This window comes from Bos mutus, chromosome 21 (genome assembly GCF_027580195.1).
Source record: "Bos mutus isolate GX-2022 chromosome 21, NWIPB_WYAK_1.1, whole genome shotgun sequence".
Classification (NCBI taxonomy): Eukaryota; Metazoa; Chordata; class Mammalia; order Artiodactyla; family Bovidae; genus Bos; species Bos mutus.
The window spans coordinates 23630702-23655396 of NC_091637.1; the positions used below are offsets into that span (position 1 = coordinate 23630702).

Here is a 24695-nt window from a genome sequence, read left to right on the forward strand (position 1 = left end):
AAAAAAAAAGAGAAAGAGGAAAAATGAAACTACCTAGAGAATTGGAATGTAAGTTCAGGTAAATCTCCCAGAAAGTAGGGCAAATGGACAAAGAGAAAAACAGTTAGTCTAATATCTGAATAATACATATACAACTTCTTAAAAATAAATAAAAACTAAAACTTAAAAATATCTTTTTGTTAAAATTGTATAATCTCTAACATAGTTTTCAATATTCTTCACAAAATTACCCATTCTTACCTATCCCCTAGAGCCATACTATAGTCAAGAAGGCTTTTTAAAATCAGTCCAGGATTTATTAATTCATTCATCTATTCATTAATGGAATAAAATATACTAAATTTCCACTACATGCCAGTGGTAATGTGGGGCACAGTACAGAGAGGAAAAATATATCTATACCACCTAAAATTTTGTTTCAATTATTTAAAAAATTTTTTAAAACACAATAAAATAAACACTCTGATAAAACTATATTCACAAGATCCCATAGAAGCACAGAAGTACTGCATCTAACCTAGAAAATGGTAGAAACTGCCAACAAATGCTTTAAGGAAGAAATGGAGATTGAAAGGAGTTTCCAAGGTCAACTATGTGTTAACAACCAAAAGGAGAAAAAGGATGCTTCAGGCAGAAAGAAGAGCATTGACAAAAGCAGTGACAGGTGAGCACGCAACCACTGTTTACCCATTCAAGTAACAGTATTTGAGTCCTAATCACATGTTAGATGTTAGACCTTAGAGTGGTAAAGTCAATGTCCCTTCCCTAAAAGGAGTCTTACCTACCAATAATGAGAAACATAAGAGAGGAACATCAAAGTTAGACTCAGATGTCAAGATAGATTTCCTAAATGAAGATGACCATGAAGAATAAGTAAGAATTAGCCAGACATCACACTAAAAGAGACACAAAAGAATACATGACAAGATGTAGATGATTAAGACAATAGATACACAAAGAAGGACCAGGTTTAAAATGAAGGAAAGAATGTAAGGTAACAAATACACCATAGCAGTATTTTCAAACATCATTAGAAAATAAATTAGAAAAAAATTCAAGTAGCAAGGATCTTGAAAATCATTCTCAACCACACAGGAAAATAAATAGATGAAAGTGGCCGGAGTAAAAGTAGATGAACAGAAATAACTAGCATTCATGAAAAAGAGGACAGAACAAAAAGGCAAAAACCAACAGTAAATGATATAATAGAAGAAAATTTTTCCTATAATGAAAAAGGATCTAAATCTGTACAATAAAAATGGTTACCATGTGCCAAGAAAAAATAAGAGACGGATATATAGAAACAACATTGTAAAACTCTTGAGAGAAAAAATAAAGCCTTCCATAGGCAGCCAGGCAGAACAAACACGTTATCTACCAAAGAAGAGCCAAAAAAAAAAAGCCAGCCGGAGAGGTCTATGGGCAACACTGTATGCCAAACTTTGTGGATAAAAAACTTGTGAGGCTTGAGAGGGAAAATTCGTGTCTCAGGAATTTCATACCCAAATAAGCCATTCACTGTTTATGTGTGAAGTCAAGAGAGAAACATTTTCAGATACAGAAGGATTCATAAAGTATAAGACCCACAACTTTTTCCTGAAATTAAGAAAGCTATAAAGTCTTACTGCCTGAAGTGTGGTCCACAGACAAGCAGCACTGACATCACCTGGGAATTCATTAGAAATGAAAACTCCTGGGCCCCACTCCAGACCTACTGAATCAAAGTTTATATTTTAACAAGATCCCTAGGTGATTCATATGTGCATTAAAATTCCAGAAGCACAACTCAAAACATATCCTTGCCAACGAAGTGATGATTCAGAAAGAAGAACTGAAAGTACTGACAATGAACATTGAAATAATATATGTACACAAACTCAAGTTTCGATGATGGTTTGAAATATGATTATGAAAGAAAAGATAAAAAAGGGGATAAATGCTGCCAATAAATTGAGTATAAGATCCCAAGTTATAATAACAAAATCCCACTGGGTGAAATGAAGAAGAAAAGCAGAGAACATGCATTGACTTACAAATAAGAAGAGACTAGTATTTTATTACTGGCATTGATAACTATAAAGCAATTATTAAAGTATGATTTTCAAACATCTTAAATTTAATCATCAGAAATATAAAAATAAAATGGCTCAGCAAGTAAAGAATCTGCCTGCAATGCAGGAGACACAAGAGACTTGGGTTCAATCTCTGGGTCAGGAAGATCCCCTGGAGAATGAAATGGCACCTCACTCAAGTATACTTGCTTGAAAAATCCTATGGACAGAGGAGCCTGGTGGGCTACAATCCAATGTGTCACAAAGAATCAGACACGACTGAGAAACTAAGCGTGTGTGTGTGTATGTGTGTGTATATATATATATATATATATATATATATATATAAAATTTTGAAATTACCAGAGGTAAAGTTCAGCAAAATGAAAGAACGAAAGATTTTAAATAGAGGTCATCCAAGCACATATATTGAACTCTCTCCCTCTCATAAATACCTAGTGAAATAACCAACAAAGCATATTAATAGGTTAACATCTCTACATCACAGCTAAAAATTCATAGAGGCTATACACAAGCTAGAAATTTCAATATACGTATGAATAAGACTGAATTAAAGGATGGTACACGAATATACTATTCACTTACACAAAAGAGAAGCTTGCAGGAGATTGCAGGTTGGATCCCAGGGTCAGAAGATCCCCTGGAGGAGGAAATGGCAACTCACTCTAGTATTCTTGCCTGGAAAATCCCATAGACAGAGAAGCCTACAGTCCAGAGTCATGGGGTCACAATGAGTCAGACAAGACTGAATGACTGAGCATGTGCACACAAGTGTGCGTGCACACGTGTACATACACACACACACACACACACACACACACATCTCTTCAAACAGTGCTTACACCCTATTCTCTATCTCACTTTTCCTTTTAGGACTCCAATTATACATGGTTTAGACCTTTTCATCTTATATCCATACCTTTTCATCCTTATTCTATGTTCATTCATTTTCCCTGTGTAATTTAGCATGGATATTTCTACAAATCTATACTCTCTTCTGCTGTTTCTAATCTGCTATTATGGCCATCTATTTAGTTCATGATTTTAGTTATCATTTGCTTCTACTCTCAAATTCCCATATAATTCCATTTTATGGATTCCAGTTCTTTGGTGAAATCCTATATCCTGCCATATATTTTTGTAAATACTTATTACAGGGGTTTTGTTTTTTAATACACAGGTCCTAGGACCTATTTCTAACTCTAGTACCTATTTCTATCATCTGATTTTCCTCTTGTTCTTGTCTCATGGTAAGACTGGTAATGTTTTATTGAATTATTGGCATAATCTATAAAAATTTGTATACTCTCTGGTTGGTGTCATCTTCCTCTAGGATGTATTTTTAAGCTTCTTGGAGGCAGTTGAAACAGCAAAAAATTTCATTATTCAAGTTAGGGTTGAATTAATTAAGACTGGGTTTCAGTCTTTGTAATATCTAGTCTATTTAGGATTAGATTTCCCTTTCTCCTAGGGTATAGCCCTTCAAGGATACAAACTATCACCTGATGTGTTTACCATAGCTTTGAATTCCAATTTTTATGTTCTAGGACTATGAAACTGCCAGTAAATCTGATCAGTTTCTCAGCTTCTTAGAAGCTGGTTTCTGCTTGACTTCTCTGCCTCTTACTGCTTAAAAACTGGTAAATGCCTGGATAAAAAATATGACTCAGATAAAGTCATTTTCTGCATATCACTGCCTTCAGGGATCTGGCAGTCTCAAGTTCTAAGTCCATGATTATTTTTTACTTCTCAGTTTCTGGTTCCCAGGCTCCCCTGGTGGCTCAGCTGGTTAAGAATCTACCTGCAATGCCAGAGACCTGGGTTTGATCCCTGGGTTGGAAAGATCCCCCAGAGAAGGGAAAGGCTACCCACTCCAGTATTCTTGCCTGGAGTATTTCATGAACTGTATAGTCCATAGAGTTGCAAAGAGCTGAACACGACTGAGCAACTTTCACTTCTGGTTCCCAATTACCCATCATTAGACTGCTAATATCTGTGATAGTTTATTACATCCAAAGCATGGTCCAAAGCAAAGTGAGACAAATAAGGACAAAAAAGTAGATTTTTATAAACCTACATGAATTAAATTTAAAGGCAAGTCTTTTAATCTAAGATTATGTCTACTTTTTAATGCTTAAATGCAAAAATTCTGATTGTAATTCTTTCTTGAAAAGCCTGTGATGGTGGACCATAGTTGAATTTTTGGTTTGTTTTTATTTTTGCCTTTATTTGACCAAATAAAATATTGACAACCTGTTTCAGTTCCAAACATGCTTTTTCTTTTTGGACAGTTTCCTAGTATTTGAAATCCAAAAATCTGAGATTCTTTTCCACAGTCTACTAATCTACCTCCTTCTTCAACACTGGCCCTTTCTGCTTTCTCCCTTATCTACTGTTTTTCAGGAATAAAAGCCTCTTTTCATTTCCTGCTCCAGCAACTTTACATATGCTAGCTCCAGTATCTGGATTTTATGGCCCATTAGTTATGACCATGGAGAAGGAAATGGCAACCCACTCCAGTGTTCTTGCCTGGAGAATCCCAGGGACGGGGGAGCCTGATGGGCTGCCATCTATGGGGTTGCACAGAGTTGGACACGACTGAAGCGACTTAGCAGCAGCAGCAGCAGCAGTTATGACCAACCTAAATAGCATATTCAAAAGCAGAGACATTACTTTGTCAACAAAGGTCCATCTAGTCAAGGCTATGGTTTTTCCTGTGGTCATGTATGGATGTGAGAGTTGGACTGTGAAGAAGGCTGAGCGCCGAAGAATTGATGCTTTTGAACTGTGGTGTTGGAGAAGACTCTTGAGAGTCCCTTGGACTGCAAGGAGATCCAACCAGTCCATCCTGAAGGAGATCAGCCCTGGGATTACTTTGGAAGGAATGATGCTAAAGCTGAAACTCCAGTACTTTGGCCACCTCATGCGAAGAGTTGACTCATTGGAAAAGACTCTGATGCTGGGAGGGATTGGGGGCAGGAGAAGAAGGGGACGACAGAGGATGAGATGGCTGGATGGCATCACTGACTTGATGGACGTGAGTCTGAATGAACTCCAGGAGTTGGTGATGGACAGGGAGGCCTGGCGTGCTGCGATTCATGGGGTTGCAAAGAGTCGGACACGACTGAGTGACTGAACTGAACTGAACCCTCCACCCTCATATAATTCACTTCCTCTAAGCAGTCAGGTCTCAAAAAGAGACTCTCAGTACAGAGGACTTCCCTGTGTTGGCATTACCTATCCCCTTGACAAAATGTTAATTTCATATAATTTGATTACATACTTGTCTATTGTTTGTCTCTCTAGATTATAAGAACCATGAGGGCAAGTTCTGTGCTAGTTTATTTTTTTAACTTTTTCATTTAGCTGTGTTGGGTCTTAGTTGCGGCCTACAGGATCTTCATTGCGCCATGCGGGATCTTTTGTTGCAATGCACAGACTCTCTAGTTGTGGAACTGGCTTTCCGCAGAGAGACCCAGTAGTTGTGGCATGCAGACTTAGTTGCTCCATGGCATGTGGGATCTTAGTTCTCCGACCAGGGATTGAACCCACATCCCCCACACTGCAAGGTGGACTCAACCACTAGACCACCAGGGAAGTCCCTCTGTGTTAGTTTAATTCACAATTGTTAAACTGCTTGCCCACACCAAGGTATAAAAAACATTTTGGAGCTGGAGACCTGGGTAGTATAAGGATTTCTGAAGATTTCTTTGAGAAATCTATGCTGGGAGCCTAATCCTCAGTCTGCTGTAACAGAAAGAGAAGAAACAAGGGCTTCGATCTGCTAACCCCCAGTCAAGAGGAAGAAATTTTGGGAATGCCAGCTGAAGAGTTCAATAGGTATCCCTTGCAGTTGGTTGGTATCTAATCCACACTTGAGATACATAAGGGCTGAGAGCTCAGCTGCAGTGGACTGTGTAAGCAGAGAAAGTGTTGCTGTATTGGCTCCTAGAACTGGGAAGTTTCTTTAGCAAAGTTGACAGGAGGGTTTCCAATGAACCAGATGTGGGCTGCATGCAGGACAGTCAGTGTGAGTTGTCTTAGGAACAAACATACCAAGACAGCTGCTGAGGGGTGAGTATATATAAATAGGGAGAGGCTGGGACATGTCTAGGTGTCCTAGCATAGGAAAGAGCAGCATTACCAAGTTAGAGGATTGCGAATACCACATCTCAAGTGAACTGCACGCAAAGAATCCCAAGGGATTGGGTGGGGGTGGGGGGAGGAGGAGATAATGTCTCAGAGAAATCCATCAAAGTGCTCACAATAGATAAAAAGTAGCTTTAAATACCTCCTAACCAGATAGCATCAATACCTGCTCCCTAAATTAATGGCAGGAACTTCCCAGGTGACTCAGTGGTAAAGAATCTTTCTGCCAGTGCAGGAGATGAGGGTTAATAATTGAGCTGGGAAGATGCCCTGAAGGGAATGGCAACCCACTCCAGTATTCTTGCCTGGGAAATCCCAGGACAGAGGAGCCTGGCGGGCTACAGTCCATGGGGTCGCAGAGTCAGACACAACCAAGCAACTGAGCGCACACACACACAAAGTCATGGCAACACTCTACTCCTCCTCCTTCTCCTCTACTCTTGCCAAAATCTCTTTTTCTGAGTATGTACAGAGAAGGCAGAAAAAGCTGAAGAGTTGCCCTTCCTAACTTGAAGCCCTTCCAGTAGCAGCCAACTACAGTTAGGAGAGAGAAGACACAAATTCACACTGAGATAGACCACTTGGAAAAAATCATATTCTAGGCAAAATCAAAGCACTTTTTAAATACAGTAATAAGCATGGAAGCATTTTGGTTGTATGACAACAAGATGAAAATGCGCATTCATGGTCCTTAATATATTCCTCTAATTCTTTTGAACAAATACAAGTACATACTATTTTTATTTTCTAATTTTGCTTTTATCTCTTTTGCCAGTGGATAAGTGGAATTTATGGTGTTTAACTGATCCTTGATTTGAATAAGGACCATTTATACCAGTGATTCAAATGGAACCTTGATCAAAATTTTGAGGTTAAGTAGTCTCATCCCCTTTATTCTTCCTAATTATTGCCTTGGCATTTATCACAGGATGTATTTTTTATGAGGGCAGGGCATGAGGGATGATGCCAAGGAAATATAAAATGCTCTAATATATGGGGTTTGGCTTTTATATTCAGTTTTTGGTGATTGGGGAGGTACACACCACTTTTAAAAAGTAAAAGACAAACACAAATAAACCCCACTCTTTTCCTATCTGAAAGTGAAAGTGTCAGTCACTTCCAATTCTTTGGGACCCCACAGACAGTAGCCTGCCAGGCTTCTCTGTCCATGGAATTCTTCAGGCAGGAATACTGGAGCGGGTTGCCATTTCCTATTCCAGGGCATCTTCCTGACCCAGGGATCGAACCCAGGTCTCCTGCATTGCGGGCAGATTCTTTACCGTCTGAGCCACCAGGGAAGCCACTAAATATTTAGACATTGCAGATGTTATACCACCAGCACAGTACTTCCTAAAGCCATGAAGCCAAGTTGTCTTCCCAACACCACCCATCCAAAGGGGCTGACGTCCCACAGAGAAGAGCAGATGAAGCTGCCACTTACCTGCCAGTCAAACATCTCCGCAGAGAATATGAGGCTCCTCCCCCGCAAGTCCTCGAGCAGTCACTCCAGTCTCCCCAGGCGTCCCAGTTGCTATCTTTCTCTTCATCTGAACGAGTGTTTCTTGAGGTCTGGAAAATGGAAAGCACAATAAATTATAGACAAAATGCTAGAGATACCCAAAGGCTTTCCTAGTTTTTGCAGACTCTTAGTCTAAGCTGTTCACAAGCACTAAAGTTGCCTGAAAGTGTTTGCTTCAGAATGGTTACATCAAACACACACAATAGTTAGGGTTTTAAAAAAATATTTATTTATTTACTTGGCTGCACTGGGTCTTAACTGCTGGTACACGGCATCTTCGATCTTCACTGGGGCATGTGGACTCTTAGTTGTGGCATGCAGGACCTAGTTCCCTGACTGGGGATTGAACTGGGGTTCACTGCATTGGGAGCACAGAGTCTTAGCCACTGGGCCACCAGGGGAGTCCCACACATAAGATAGTTTTATATGGAAACTAGAGGCACATGAATACCTTTCCACTTAGGGTTTTATCCAGATGGCTTCCTAGCTCAGTTTTAAATGTGATATTTTATCATTTCAACATTTAAATACATTGGCTAAATATTAAAAATAATATTTATTATTATTAATTTGTTTTATAACTTACATAGCAGGGTCCTACCTTGTACCTAAGGCATTCTCACCTCTGTCTGTCATATAGACTGGTGCAAACTTCAAGGAAACCTTTGTGCATGGGGATTTGTGGAACCTCCTGAGAGAGGCTCCACCCCAAGAAGACAAAATAGATAAAGTTTCAGGGTCCAAGAAAATAGAGAAAGTTAAATTATGAATACAGTTGGTTTAATTTGTTTTCTGGATTTGCCACCATTGATTTATATCAATATAGTGTGTGTGTGTGTGTGTGTGTGTGTGTGTGTGTGTGTGTGTTAGTTGCTCAGTCATGTCCAACTCTTTACAACCCCATGGACTGTAGCCCTCCAGGCTCCTTTGTCCATGGGATTCTCCAGGCAAGAATACTGGAATGAGTTGCCATTTCCTCCTCTAGGGGATCTCTCTGACCCAGGGATCGAACCTAGGTCTTCTGCATTCAGGCAGATTCTTTACTATCTGAGCCACCAGGGAAGCCCTTATATCAAGATACGTTAGAGAAAAGAGAACTGGGAGAGTTTAAAAAATTTTAAATATATAGATGGATATAGGCTCAATGGTAAGCAATCCATCTGCCAATGCAAAAGATGTAAGAGACATGGGTTCAATCCTTTGGTCAGGAAGATACCCTGGAGAAGGAAACGGCAACCCACTCCAGTATTCTTGCCTGGGAAATCCCATGGACACGGGCACCAGGTGGGCTACAGCCCATGGGGTTGCAAAGAGTCAGATACAACTGAGTGACTGAGCATACATACACACAGAAATGAAAAGAAATGATGTGTATTACTTAAATAAAATTACGAAACTTTACAAAGAGGACTAACGCAGACTCAAAGAAATGGAGAAACATACCATAGTCCTAAATAGCTGGACTCAATACTGCAAAATGTCAATTCTCTCCAAATTCATCTATAAATTTATAACAACTCCAATCAAAATCTCAAAAGGGGGTTTTCTGGACCTTAACAAATGATTCTAAAGTTCAACTAGTGGAGTAAATGTCTACAAGAGCCAAGAAAAAACTGTAAAAGATGGGAAATTAGAAGGATATTGCCTCAATTAAAAGAGTATAGAACTGGCATAGCAATAAGCATTCATATCTATTAAGTTTTCTTAAAAAGCCCAGAAACAGACCCAAGTATAAGAACATAGTATAGAACCACAAGTCAGTGTGATGAATGGTTTAAAAGAAAACCATAGATAACTTCTTCACAAGATACACCAAAATTAATTCAGATATATTCCAGGAATCAATATTTTAAATGTGGAAACCATAAAATAGTAAAAAAGTTATAGACTAAAAGTCACACAGACTTGATCTAACAAAAATTGTCCTAGATACATCAACCAAGGTAGAAATCCTAAAGGAAAAGACTAACAGATTTAATTATGTTAAAATGGAAACACACATAGCATTTTCTATCCCACCTATAGATAAAGGGATAAGTATGTGAATATCCAGGTTTTCTAGGTGGCTCAGTGGTAAAGAATTCGCCTTCGAATCCAGGAGACATAAGAGATGCAGGTTCAATCCCTGGCTTAGAAATATCCACTGGAGTAGGAAATGGCAACTCACTCCAATAGTCTTGCCTGGCAAATCCCATAGACAGAGCCTGGCAGGCTACAGTCCGTGCAGTTGCAAAGAGTCAGACATGACTTAGTGACTAAACACCAACAAATGTGAATATCCACACAAAAATGCAGCAATAAAAACACAAGCATATGGGCTGGAAGAAAACCACCAAGATGCCTTTAAGGAGGGAGAGAACAAGACGAGGAGTGAAGGCTGTTGGGGAAACACACAAAAGGAATACCAATGGAACATTTTATTCTCCTCCCTCTCCCCATAAAAGATCTGACACAAACATGACAAAACATTCAATTTGATGAAGCCAGGTGGTACTAGAATGGATGTTAGTTTTCTCTGAACTTCTGTGGATTTGACATTTCTTTTTAAAAATTGGGAGTTAAAAGGCAATCATATTGAACATCCATAGAAGTTTGGAGAAAACAAACACCCATTCTAGTACCACCTGGCTTCATCAAATTGAATGTTTTGTCATGTTTGTGTCAGATCTTTTATGGGAGGGGTGCCCAGAGAAAAGAGTCAGAGATTAATTAAGATGTTAGCAGCCGCTACCTCTAGGTGGAAGGATGCTGAGCAATTTTACTTCTTTTTTATTTGTGTCTCTGCATTTTGTAAAGTTCTTTTGTAAAGCCAACACTTTAATATTTTAATTGAAAACAAGCAAGCAAACAAACAAAACCACATCCTGTTGACATACAGAAAAGCTGAAGTCAGCCAGGACTTCATAGGTGAGTCCTATGTTAGAGGCCAGGAGAGTTTATGCAGGAAACCCTGACATCTAATAAACTGTAGCAAGAGACTCCACTAGATATTACACAGATTTCCTTAAGCCTTTAGGCCAAGTTACCTCATCCAACCAAAAAATAAATAAAAAATTAAGAGCGGGATCTGCAGAAAGGACCTTCAAATGTGAAATGAAGAAATAATGACTCCTAGCAAGGAGGAGGTTTTCCAATAATTTTTACCCACATCTCACTGGTCAGTCGGTTTCCTGGCTTCTTACCAAGTCACCTATTTATAGCACAGTAAGCAGCCCTACTAGAGGCAATATTTCAGCAAAAGTCAAGTGAAAGGAAAGAATAAATATCTGGCAACTGATCAAGTCTGTCATCGGGGATAAGGGCTAATTAAACCCATATTATTTACTGCTCTAATTAGACCACTGTTCAGTTCAATTTTCTACACCAAATGTCACCACACAGAACTGTGTCCTGTCTATAATGTAATATAAAATAAAGTTTTAATTCATAAAAAATACAATAAGCAGTTTAATACATTCATCTGGGCTTTTAGGTTGGTGAGTTCAAATCATTTTAGGTAAACATTTAAAATATACACAGCTGAAATTGATTTTTCATTTTGTCACTTGATATACTGATAGGTTGAATGTGAAAAGTTGAAAAACATCATCATATATATTTTAAAGTGAAAGTTGAGAGTTCATTGCAATATTGTTTTAATTTGTTTTTATTCCCACTGTCCCATCTGTTCAGTTTAGAGTTTCTTTCCATAACTTCTCCACCTATACTTACCAAAAAAAAAAAAGTATCTTGATTCTAAAATAACTAAAGTAGGCAAGTTATAAAGGCAGGTCTTTGGTTTCTCTGACTGAATCAATAAGACTTTTTTTTTTTTCTCCTAAGAAAACAGAAAATGACATCTCAAAGGGGTCCTCGAGTTTTTCTCCTCTCTCTGGCCATGAAGACAGTTAGATTTTGCTTTGAAATGCCACTGCTATTTCCTACCAGCCAATCTTCCTGCCCATCTCATCTATCTTCTTTTCCCAATAGTAGCAATGACATCCCCATTTTATACCTACTTTTCATCTCTTCCATTTGGTGCCAACAGCATGATGATAATGATGATAACACAAACATTTAGAAAAACAAAACCTCTTTAGGGGCTGAACAAAGTGCCACAGGGTCATTTCTGAACATTTACATTTGTGTGTATTCTTTCTTATAGTGAAAGAGAACTTGCTTCCCTGGAACTTTTAGCCTTCTAGAGCAGTGGATGATGAGTCTCCATCCTCTGCTACAGAAGAACTCTTCTTGAGATTTCTCAAACCAGCTGGTATCCTCAATTGTCCCAGCTGTCTCGGGAATGTTTCCTCTCTGTGCACTCTGCTGTCTCCACATTTTTTATTTTAAAATGTAGCATCCAGAATATAACATTGCTATCTGAGAACAATACAGACCACACAGTGTCCCTATTCTCCAGGTTTCTTTTGATGAAATCTAAGTTTCCATCTCCCTTTATTCCCTCCCTTTCCCTTCCTCCCTTCCTTCCTCCTTCCCTCCCTTCCTTTCTTTCCCCTTTCTTCCTACCTTTTCCAGTCACATCATTTATTGGATCTCATTATGGAGGCAGTATTGCATAATGGTTAAAAGTTGTATGACTCTGGTTAAGAGTCATAGCCTTCTTAGCCTTTCTAAAACTCATTGAAAAATAGAGATAACTTTACTCCAACAGTATTTAAATAAATATCATCTATATAGATTGTATCACACAGCATCTCAGTAAAGGTAATAAGTGACTGTCTCAATATCTCTCTCACTCAATGTCACTCAGTTGTGTCCTATTCTTTGTGACCCCAAGGACTGTAGTCCACCAGGCTCCTCTGTCCATGGGATTCTCCAGGCAATAATGGAGTGGGTAGCCATTCCCTTTTCCAGGGGATCTTCCGGACCCAGGGATCAAACTTGGGTCTCCCGCATTGCAGACAGATTCTTTACTGTCTGAACCACCAGGGAAGCCAGAATGTCTCAATAAGTATAAGCTAGCTATTGTTCTTCAAAATAATGTCTTTTTTCCTCCAAACAATGACAGGAGAGCCAGCTCTCTCCCATCTTCACTTAGGCAAGACTTAACTTTAATCGCTACTGAATTTCCTCTTGTTGGTTTTGGCCCAGAATACCAGCCTGCTGAGATCTGTTTGAACCCTGATCCTGTCACCCCATCGACAAGTCACTTTGCTCAGCTTTGCAGTTTCCATGCTCCACCCAAGTCTCTGATAAACATGCTAGACACAGCTCCCTCATCTTACAGAATTCCACATGCACATTTCTGCTTTTTTACAATAGTAAGCAGACCCTAATGCCAAGTAAGCAGCCAACTAATCAGACTTGGAATCTGTGAACACAGTTTAACATTACAATAAAAATATGAAACAAAAACCAATCACCATCATCAAGCATTAGGAGGCAGAAAGATTGGTGGGGAGGGAAAAAGCCAGCCATCAAGAGGAATTGAATCAGAGATGCTGGGGTGGGGTCTGTATTCTTGGGCTGCATGTTGGTGGTGAGTCTCCTGAGAGAAGAGATATTTAGCAGCCGCACTTTGGTCAGCTCCAGCTCTGAAATCTAGTGACAATAAAGTAGGTTTGACTGATATTAGTTCCATATTTGACCTGAGAGTCACCCTGAAGAGGCAACTTCTGATTGTAAGTTGGGTACCACTATTCCCCATTCCTTCTTCTCAGACATCCCCATGAGCTGTCTGAAAAGTGATTAATTAAATTCCTTGTTATTAACATTTTATAAGGTAAGTTGTTATCTGAATCCTTTGTTGTTGTTGTTCAGTCACTAAGTTGTGTCTGACTCTTTGAGATCCCATGGAATGCAGTATGCCAGGCTTCCCTGTCTTTCACTGTCTCCCAGAGCTTGCTCAAGTTCATGTCCATTGAGCCAATGATGCCATATGCTAACCATCTCATCCTCTGCCACCCTTTTCTCCTCTTGCCTACAATCTTTCCCAGCATCAGGGTCTTTTCAAATGAGTCAGCTCTTTGCATCAGGTGGCCAAAGTATTGGAGTTTCAGTTTCAGCATCAGTCCTTCCAATGAATATTCAGGGTTGATTTTCTTTAGGATTGATTGGTTTGATCTCTTCGCTGTCCAAGGGTCTCTCAAGAGTCTTCTTCTCCAGCAACAGAATCTGAAATATCAATTCTTTGGCACTTAGCCTCTTTATGGACCAACTCTCATATCCACACATGAACCCTATCCATAGACTTTACCCCTAAGTCTGAGTCAACCAACATCATGTCACTCAGCGACCCTGTTCTGGGCCAGACTCTGAAATGTGCACCAAGAAAAAGCTGAAGAATCTGGTCCTGCACAAAGCAGCTACCATGTTTGTACAGAGTGAGCATCCTTGTCATAGTTGGTGTTGCCATTTTAATTACTAAGTTGTGTCTACCTCTTTGCAACCCCATGGACTGTAGCACGCCAGGCTCCTCTGTCCATGGGATTCTCCAGGCAAGAATACTAGGGTGGGTTGCCATTTTCTTTTCCAGGGGATCTTCCCAGGTCAGGAACTGAACCCATGTCTCCCACATTCGCAGGTGGATTCTTTACCACCGAGTCACCAGGGAGGTCCATCCTTGCCAATACTTTTCCTATATTGCTTCTAACAGTCTCAACAAACCCTTGAGGTGGATATTACCAATCCTCATTTTATAGATGTACAACTGCAGCTTCCAGAACCATATGCTCAAAATGTGGGGGAGCCCATGCAGAACTCCTTCCTGCCTGACCCAGATGAAGCCTGCTTCTGTTCCCAGATGCTCCTTGCCTGCCCTTCTGGACCAGGAATCCAATCAAAAGCAGCAGCAACTTATCACCACTCCCAGTCAGCATTTCACATCTTGGATCAAACAGATCTGCTGCTGCAATTCACTTGACCACAACATTCCTTCCATATCTCAATGAAGTCTTTTTGCTTTCCTCCCCCTCTCTATGTTGTAAGCCTATTAAAAAAACAGAGACATCACTTTGCAGACAAAGGTCCATATAGTCAAAGCTATGGTTTTTCTAGTAGTCCTGTACGGATGTGAGAGTTGGACCATAAAAAAGGCTGAGTGTCAAAGAATTGATGCTTTCAAATTGTGGTGCTGGAGAAGACTCTTGAGAGTCCCTTGGACTGCAAGAAGATCAGACCAGCCAACCTAAAGGAAATCAACCCTGAATATTCATTGGAAGGACTGATGCTGAAGCTGAAGCTCCAATACTTCGGCCACCTGATGCGAAGAACTGACTCACTGGAAAAGGTCCTGATGCTGGGAAAAATTGAAAGCAAAAGAAGAGGGTGACAGAGGATGAGATGGTTAGATGGCATCACTGACTTGATGGACATGAATCTGAGCAAACTGCAGGAGATAGTGAAGGACAGGGAATCCTGGTGTGCTGCAGTCCACAGGGTCACAAGGAGTCAGACACAACTTAGCGACTGAACAACAACAACATGTTGCAAGCAGAGCCCCACTTACGTTTTTCCAAAATATTTGATTTTATTGAAATTATTCCATGAGGAAAGCCTGCCTTCTTTAACTTTTTATATAGCTGAGTATAGCTGATTAACAATGTTGTGATAGTTTAAGGTGGACAGCGAAGGGACTCAGCTATACATATACATGTATCCATTCTCCCCTGAACTCCCCTGCCATCCAGGCTGCCACATAACACTGAGCAGAGTTCCCTGTGCTATAGAGTAGGGCCTTGCTGGTTATCCATTTTAAATACAGCAGTGTGTACATGTCCATCCCAAACGCCCTAACGATCTTTTCCCCCCGTTCCTCCCCCCGGCAACCATAAGTTTGTTCTCTGTGAGTCTCTTTCTGTTTTAAAGTTCATTTGTAGCATTTCTTAGGAATATTCTTGACCAATGTTCATGGCCAAGATGCATTGGTTAATTCTCGCATACGAACATATTCAAAGGGCTTGCAATGTTCAAGGTTCAGTGAGGATGAGAATCAGGTCCTCAAGACAGTGAGTAGCAGGTGAGAGAACCTAAAGGATCAGAATCAGCCCTCAGTCACTGAGAGCCATAGACACAAGGGACCAGAGCAAGTAGATGCTGAAACAGAAACAGTTTCCACCTCGGTTACTTTCCAGTTTGTTGTTCAGTCACTCAGTTGTGTCTGAGTCTTTGCAGCCCCATGGAATGTATCCTGCCAAGCTCCTCTGTCCATGGAATTTCCCAGGCAAGAATACTGCAGTGGGTTGCCATTTCCTTCTCCAGGGAATACACTAGTTCTGCTGGGAGCACTGGGCTAACCCTCGAATGTCCACATCAACTTCTCCCATGTAGTGGGATTGCAAGTGTGTTCTTATTTTTGACTCAAATCTGTTTTCTAATTGTAACGGAATTACAACACTCTATTTTCTTCCTTTTGCTCATTTATATCTCCCAGTTTAATACAATGAACATGTATACTTTATGCAATAAAACACCCAATAAAAGTTATTTTTCTTAAGGGGGAATAAAAACACTAAAGGGCAACCTGTGAAAACATATCCAGAGATGCAACATGTTGTGCTGTTTGGTTAAAACTATCAAGCTTCAAGATCTTTTAGGAAATCCTATTTTCCTAAGTAAAGTTTTACCTAGGGAATATTCTCGAAGAAAAATTTTTTTAAATATATTGTTTACTCATTATATAATAGGACCAGTTAAAGCCAAGAATATTGTAGGAATAAGTGTGCTTACAATCTCATAAAGGCTTGAGGACTTCTTGCCTTCCTTGCATCCCCATGCGTAAATCAAATCATAAAATATTTCCCTGACAAGTTCTTAAATCTGTGACTTATAATGAATAGTACAGTTCAACTAGTCTTACAAAAACGTTCGTAATTAAACACAGATTTCACGTATAAGGTCACTTATTGCAAATGCTACATTAACAACTCCATATTAAAAACAACTCAAAATAGGTTCCACTGGGATACAACTGCCCAGGCATCAAGTAAATGTTCATTCCAGTGTTACCACAAAGGTTATTTTAGGAGATGGCAAACGGCTCAGATTTTTGTTAACAGTAAATACAGTCTTCGAGGTCAATACTACCTTAAGATCTTTAACAACAATTTCTTAATATGAATTGGGTAAATGACATATAATGTCACTCAAGCTATCACAGTGATCCAATAATTCAGTTCAGCTAGAATACCTAAAATACCAACATATGGAAAGCTGTGTGCTAGGCATATGCCTCTGTTTTCTTGGTTCATTCTGCACTCCACTGGGAGGTACGTATATCCACAGGTCATTACCATGATGGTCACTGACCACTAGGATTTGGTCCCCCCTTTCCTAACCAATGTGTTACCTATTATTTTGTTGTTGTTCTTTGGTTGCCAAGTTGTGTCCGACTCTTTGCTACCCCATAGACTAGCTCTCTAGGCTCCTCTGTCCATGGAATTTCCCAGGCAAGAATACTGGAATGGGTTGCCATCTCCTTCTCCAGGGGATCTTCCCAATTCATGGGTCAAACTCATGTCTCCTGCATTGGTAGGTGGGTTCTTTACCACTGCGCCACCAGGGAAGCCCACCTACCTTCTGAAAACTGAAAACCCTTCACTGATTCCCCGGAACACTTGTTCTGTACCTCCAGACTGTCTATGACCTGCTCTTTCTCATCCTTCAGCTCTAGTTCCTGCAGATCAGACTCATACCACATCCCATATTCCAAGCACACCGTATTTCCCATGATTGCCCAAACACATTCGACAAGTCCTGCTCACTTTTGCAAACCCCCCAAAAAATACCAAGATGCTCCTCTTGGAGCAGCTCTATTTGCAGGTGACCACTGAGTGAAGATCTAGGACCAACCAGCCCTCTTTCCCTAAAGCTGAGATGAGTATAGTTTGGGAGAGCTTCTGAGCAAGCCTCTTGCGTCTGGATTTTTCCTGCCATCCCATCACTACCTAGGAGGCTGGCCCCAGCTCTGGGATTCCTCACCTCACTGAGTCTCCTTCCCTAGTTAGCCAGGCATAGCCCGACCTGGTTATGTACTCCAGTCACCGTCACTCTCAACTTCCTGGTATAGAGGTTGATGCAGCCTACTGCACCAGTCAATCCTAAAGGAAATCAACCCTGAATATTCATTGGAAGGAACTATGCTGAAGCTGAAGCTCCAACACTTTGGCCACCTGATGCAAAGAGCTGACTCACTGGAAAAGACCCTGATGCTGGGAGAGATGGAGGGCAAGAGAAGTGGGTGACAGAGGATGAGAAGGTTGGATGGCATCATTGACTCAATGGACATGAGTTTGAGCAAACTCTTGAGACAGTTAAGGACAGGGAAGCCTGGCATGTTGTAGTCCATGGGGTCGCAAAGAGTAGGACATGACGGAAATAATGAACAACAACAATTATTCTAGTAAAAGAAAAAAACCTCCAACAAATGCCATGAAGAGGTCCCAAATCATTGCAACCATAGCTTCTCTCTGTCAGGATAAAGGAAAACCAACTAAACACTTCCAGACTTCTGAGAGTGAGGCAGGCCTTTCATATACAGCAACTTAGTCCAGCATGTTAGGTGGGAGAACTAAGTCCCAGCGGGAAAAAGGGCCGATTCAGATGGGGATAATCTGAGGAGTGATTTATTTTTTATACATACTTTATTTTTTAAACCGATTTATTTGGCTGCCTGGTCTTAGTTGCAGCATGTGGGATCTAGTTCCCTGATGTTTTGTTGTTCAGTTGCTAAGCTGTGTCCAACTCTTTGTGACCCCACAGACTGTAGCCTGCCAGGATCCTCTGTCCATGGGATTTCCCAGGCAAGAATACTAGAGCAGGTTGCCATTCCCTTCTCCAGGGGATCTTCCCGACCCAAGGATCGAACCCGTGTCTCCTGCATGACCGGGAATTAAACCTGGGTCCCCTGCATCGGCAACATGGAGTTTTAGCCAGTGGACCTCCAGGGAAGTCCCTTGAGGAGCATTTTAAAAACACACTTTGCATACAGCATAAATTAACACAACATTATATATCAGCTGTACTCCAATCAATAAAAGAAAAGCTTACACACACTCTACTCAGATGAGACAAGGTACAGGGAAACCTCAGGGCTGGTACAGCGCCCGACAGTCCACATTATCTGCCTGGGCCATGCTTGCAAGATGGGGTAAAGGCAGGCAAGGGCTACGTGTAAAGGGCTGGTGGATAGAAACTAAGGCCTTTGCTCAAGAATTACAGAGGACTTCCCTGGCAGTCCAGTGGTTGAGACTTCACCTTCCCATGCAGGGGGATGCAGGTTCAATTCCCGGTGAGGGAACTAAGATCCTACATGCCTCACGGCCCAAAAGCCAAAACATAAAACAGAAGCAATACTGTAACAAATTCAATAAAGGCTTTAAAAATGGTCCTCATCATAAAAAAAAAAATCTTGAAACAAAAAAAGAATTATAGCCCACAGCAACCTCATAAAGTGAGAGCTGGGCAAACAAATACACTTCTCTCCTCCCTCGAGCCACTCCTCTGCAGTGCTCGCTACTGGCCAAACCCACCCAGGAGCCAGAGGGCCTGGGGAGACCACTGATGCGGTCCGCACAGGTCAGCCTCCCAGGGTGGGCGGGGTATGCAGCACAGGGTGGGGAGCAGTGAAGAGTGGATCTGGAGGACAAAGGGAAGCTTTCCAGCCCAGTAATTTATTGACTCACTGGAATATTTTTAAGCAGAGGAATGACTTCGGTAAATTGTATTTTGGAAAAATTACTCTGGCAGGAGTGTGGGGAAGGACTGAAGGAGGAGAGCCTCACTTAAGTGCAGAGCTGGAAGGGCCACTGCATAGAGCAGACAGGAAACAAGAGCCCAGGCTAGACACCGCCAGTGTCTGAAAGAGGAGGGCATAGATGTGAGGGGCTTTGTTGCTGTTTGTTCCGTTTTTTTCATTGAGACAGAATTGAGTGTTAACATTACATGAGTTTCAGGTGTACAACACTGTTGTCATTGTTCAGTTGCTCAGTTGTGTCTGACTCTGTGATCCCATGGACTGCAGCATGCCAGGCTTCCCTGTCCTCCACTTGCTTGCTGCAGCTTGCTTGAGTTCACGTTCACTGAGTCAGTGATGCCATCTAACCATCTCACACTCTGCCGCCCCGTCTCCTTTTGCCTTCAGTCTTTCCAATGAGTTGGCTCTTTGTATTAGGCAGACAAAGTATTGGAGCTTCAAATTTAGCATAGTACAACATCAGTTCAGTTCGTTCAGTCACTCAGTCATGTCCAACTCTTTGTGACCCCATGAACCGCAGCACGCCAGGCCTCCTTGTCCATCACCAGCTCCCGGGGTTTACCCAAACTCATGTCCATCAAGTCCGTGATGCCATTTAACCATCTCATCCTCTGTAGTCCTCTTCTCCTCCTACCTCCAATCTTTCCAATGATTCATTATTTGCACTCATTGAGAAATGATCACCATAATAAGTCTAGTTAACATCCATAACCATACATAGTTATAATTTTTTTCTTGTGAGAAAAACTTTTTTCTTAATTTAATTGGTTTAGTTATTTTGGGCTCCACTGGGTCTTCACTGCTGCATGTGGGCTTTCTCTAGTTGCAGAGAGAAGGCATTACTCTTCATTTCGGTGTACAGGCTTCTCTCTTGTAGAGCACAGGCTCCAGGGAACATGAGCTCCAGTACTTGTGGCACATGGGTTTAGCTGCGCCACTGCACCTGAAATCTTCCTAGACCAGGAATCGAACCCATGTCCCCTGCATTGGCAGGTGGATTCTTAACCACTGGACCAGAGAAGTCCAGGAATACTTTTAAGATCTATTCTTTCAGACATGAAGTTTTAGGGAGCTAGAACGGTAAAGGGGATCAAACCTGTGTCTCCTGCATTGGCAGGCAGATTCTTAACCACTGGACCATCAGGGAAGTCCAGGAAAACTTTTAAGATCTGTTCTTATAGACATGAAGTTTCTTACAGATATAAAGAACTAGAACCAACAGGACCTGGTAGTTGACCAGACGCAGGGAGAAAGGGGACCCTAAGATGACTCTTGGGCTTCCAGATGAAATGACTTGTGGGAGATACTCATCTCATTCAGCTTCAAAAGCATCGTCAATGCCATCCCTGAGGTGAGATGCTCAGTGGCCTTGGGTACTGAATTCGAGCAGTGCCTAGATTACAGCTAAGATAAAGGGAGCAAATTGGGGTCCCAGGAGGAATCTGGCCTGTGGGTCTGATTCATCTAACTATAATTATGTAGCTTACCACCAAAAAAGGAATTATTTATAATGTTTAAAAATATGGAGATTTCACATAAAAATCTAGATTTCTGACTTCTCAGGAAAAGAAAAGAGAAAATCAGTACAGGACTCACATCCCAACATGGTAATAATTCAAACAAAGCATGGCCACAGAGTTTGGAAGGGGCATGTGCCCTCTAATTTGTCCCCATTCAGCCACTATGAGGGTTCACGCTATGTGCCTTGTCCCCAGGGTTGCAACTGGGAGTTTGCCAGTAATGAATGACTGTCAGTGTGAAGGTAATCAGTTGACATGTGTGTAACTGATGTCAGATTCTTCAGTCTTGCTACAGAACATGTTTTAGTGAGTAAAAAATATACACACAAATAGCTTAAAAATGGGCTTCCCAGGTGGCGCTAGTGGTAAAGAATCCACCTGCCAATGCAGAAGACACAGGAGACACAGGTTCAATCCCCTGTCAGGAATGCCCCCTTGGAGATGGAAATGGCAACCCACTCCAGTATTCTTGCCTGGAGAATCCCATCGATAGAGGAGTCTGGTGGGCCACAGTCATGGGACCTCAAAGAGCCGGACATGATTGAGCACAACTTAAAACAAAAGAATGCTTTGTTGTCTTCACTGGAGACTGAGTCCAGCAATGTGCTCACAGAAGTAGAGTTTAAGAAGTTATTACATGGTGCTTAATGTCTAAACTCTACTCTCCTTAAATCCCTAGGCTTTGTCTCTGGGGTATTTCACTAATGTAATGTATTAGTGTATTTAAGAAGCTCAAATAAAAATTCCCAAAGGTTTTTCCAGTAGTCATGTATGGATGTGAGAGTTGGACTGTAAAGAAAGCTGAGTGCCAAAGAATTGATGCTTTTGAGCTGTGGTTGTGGAGAAAACTCTTGAGAGTCCCTTGGACTGCAAGGAGATCCAACCAGTCCATTCTGAGAGATCAGTCCTGGGATTTCTTTGGAAGGACTGATGCTAAAGCTGAAACTCCAGTACTTTGGCCACCTCATGTGAAGAGTTGACTCACTGGAAAAGACTCTGATGCTGGGAGGGATTAGGGGCAGGAGGAGAAGGGGACGACAGAAGATGAGATGGCTGGATGGCATCACCAACTTGATGGACGTGAGTTCAAAGAAGTCATTCCACTGTGGCTTCAAAACCCAAGGCAATTCAGGATCTCCCTAGGGAATGCTTGCCAAGAAGCCTTCATTGGAGGCTGGCATTCCTGTGAGCAATATTTATGGAAACTGCCTCAGGGCATCTAGAGGCTGCGTGAACAAGGCACACAGTCCAAGGCTTCCAGCCTCAAACATCTCAACATATATTCTAGAAATGAGACAGGCTGGGACCTGTGACCCTTTTGCGGCAGTGCTGCAGTGCTTGTACCTGAGCGAATGTCTCTTCAAGTAACAAAATGCAAAGAAACTATAATAGACTAAAAATAACTGGGTGTATGCACAGCTGTGGCAAATTAAGGACCACAAGATACAAAAATGACCAAAAAACCCCTGCTGCCATTTCTGAAGAGCCTGGAGCAAAGCTGGGTACTGTGCATGCCCCCTGCACACAGCATCACCTAAGGGCTGGGCAGATCTCCTAAGCCACCCCTCCAGCCCAACCGTGGACATACCCCTACCCTCACTGCATAAAAGGAACCAGCTTTTGGGGAAGGGAGCAAAATTGTTAATTGTTTTTGCTATTTCCTACAGCTACAGGAGCCCCAACAAAGTCTTGCTTGAATTTCTTTTCTGGTTTCTAGTCAATTTCTATTGATTGGAGAAGGCCAAGAACCCTGGTCAATATCGGTTGGTATCAGAAGGATACTTCTCAATTGGGTAGTTTTGTCCCGTGGGGCATTTGGCAATGGAGACATTTTTGGTTGTTGGCAACTAGAACAAGAAGGTTTCGACTAGCATCTAATGGACAAAAGCCAGGGATGCTGCTAAACACCCTCCACTGTACAGGACAGCGCCATCTCCCCTGCTCCCAGCAAAGAGTTATCTGACCCAAAATGTCAACAGTGGCAAGAATGAGAAACCCATTCAAGAAGGATGCATGTCCATATGACCCAGATGCTTTACTCTGATAATGACTTATGTTGGTTAAAGTGAAAAAAAAATTATTTTCTAAACAAACTTAACAAGCAAGCATCATTAATACCCTCAGCCTTCAGCTAAGTCTTAACAATGCAAAATGCTTACTTTCACTCCCCACACTGGAACAAAATAATACCCTGCATATGTAAAACACTTCTCACTATTTTAAAGCAGGTTCATGAAGATTATATACTCTCTTGCCCTACATTAAGAACCTCAGAATCATCGTAAGAAGCTCTTAATTTCAACATACCTCAAACCATATTCAAAGCCTTCAAATTTGACAATCCACAGTAGACTTTTCTTTCCAAGGAAAAAAATAAGCATAGACTTTCATGTTTAATGATATCGAGTTTTTAAAAAATTCCTTTTTGACTTCTCTCAGTGATTTACTTCCACCATGGTTAGCCATTGCACATAGAAAAACACAGGTTTTGTGCCAACAACTCATCAAGAATATTACCCAGACCACATTGGAGGGGCACAGGCTTGAAATAAACTCCCACAAGAAATATTATTTGAGAGCCATGAAAGTAAGTAATGAAAGAAACCAGCATATTGTTTTTATCTCATGCCTCTCCTTCTGGGATCAGCTGAATATCTGCATGCTCTGGGCCACCACGGTTACCCCAGGTAAAGAAAGAAAACTGAGACATTGTGCATATCTGAGACTGGTGACTCTGAGACTGGAAGAGATAACAGCAAAATCCCAATTCCTTCACTAGAACTTGTGGTCTCTGGTGGTCCAATGGTAAAAAATCCACAGGCTCAATACCTGGGCTGGGAAGATCCCACATGTCGTGGACCAATGAAGCCCATGCTCCACAACAAGAGAAAGTACCACAAAGATAAGACTGTGCACTGCAAATAGAGAGCAGCCCCTGCTCGCCACAACTAGAGAAAACTCCTAGCGGCAACAAAGATCCAGCACAGTCAAAAGTAAATAAACAAATAAATAAAAATTGTAAAAGGAAGGATTGGGAACTTCCCTGGTGGTCTAGTGGTTAAGCCCCCATGACCCCAATGCCAGGGGCCGGGTTCAATCCCTGGTCAGGGAACTAGATCCCACACGTCGCAACCAAGAGATGGCACTGTTAAGTAAATTGATTAAAAAAAAAAAAAAAAAAAAGAACAAGGAGGGATAACTACTCCTCAGCCTGGGAGGCCAGGAGTGTTTGCTGGGGAGGTATCACTTGACCTGAATCTTTATGGTGTGCAGGAATTTAGGAAGCCTAAAGAGTGAACTGCTATTGCTGCTGTGCTGTGCTGTCATGTCCAACTCTTTGCGATCCCACGAACTGTAGCCCACCAGGATCTTCTGTCCACAGAATTCTCCAGGCAAGAATACTGGAGTCTGTTGCCATTTCTTATGCCAGGGGACCTTCTCAACCCAGGGATCAAACTTGTGGAGAAAGGAGGAAATATTTGCATAAATTCTAGATGGTTGTATGCAGAGTTATCAAAGGAATATGGTAACATCTAGATGACTTTATTTTTGGGGGCTCCAAAATCACTGCAGATGGTGATTGCAGCCATGAAATTAAAAGACACTTACTCCTTGGAAGGAAAGTTATGACCAACCTAGACAGCATAGTAAAAAGCAGAGACATTACTTTGTCAACAAAGGTCCATCTAGTCAGTTCAGTTCAGTTCAGTCGCTCAGTCCTGTCTGACTCTTTGCAACCCCAT

The 24695-nt window shown here is 41.4% G+C and overlaps 1 protein-coding gene across 1 annotated transcript in view; it reads right to left on the bottom strand.

The window, feature by feature from the left end:
* The window catches only part of LOC102286063 (ADAMTS-like protein 3), a 224963-nt gene that overhangs the window by 94939 nt on the left and 105329 nt on the right, over positions 1-24695 (bottom strand). The window contains 1 exon segment of the mRNA XM_070358133.1: positions 7663-7790. Coding sequence (XP_070214234.1) covers positions 7663-7790 — 128 coding nt within the window.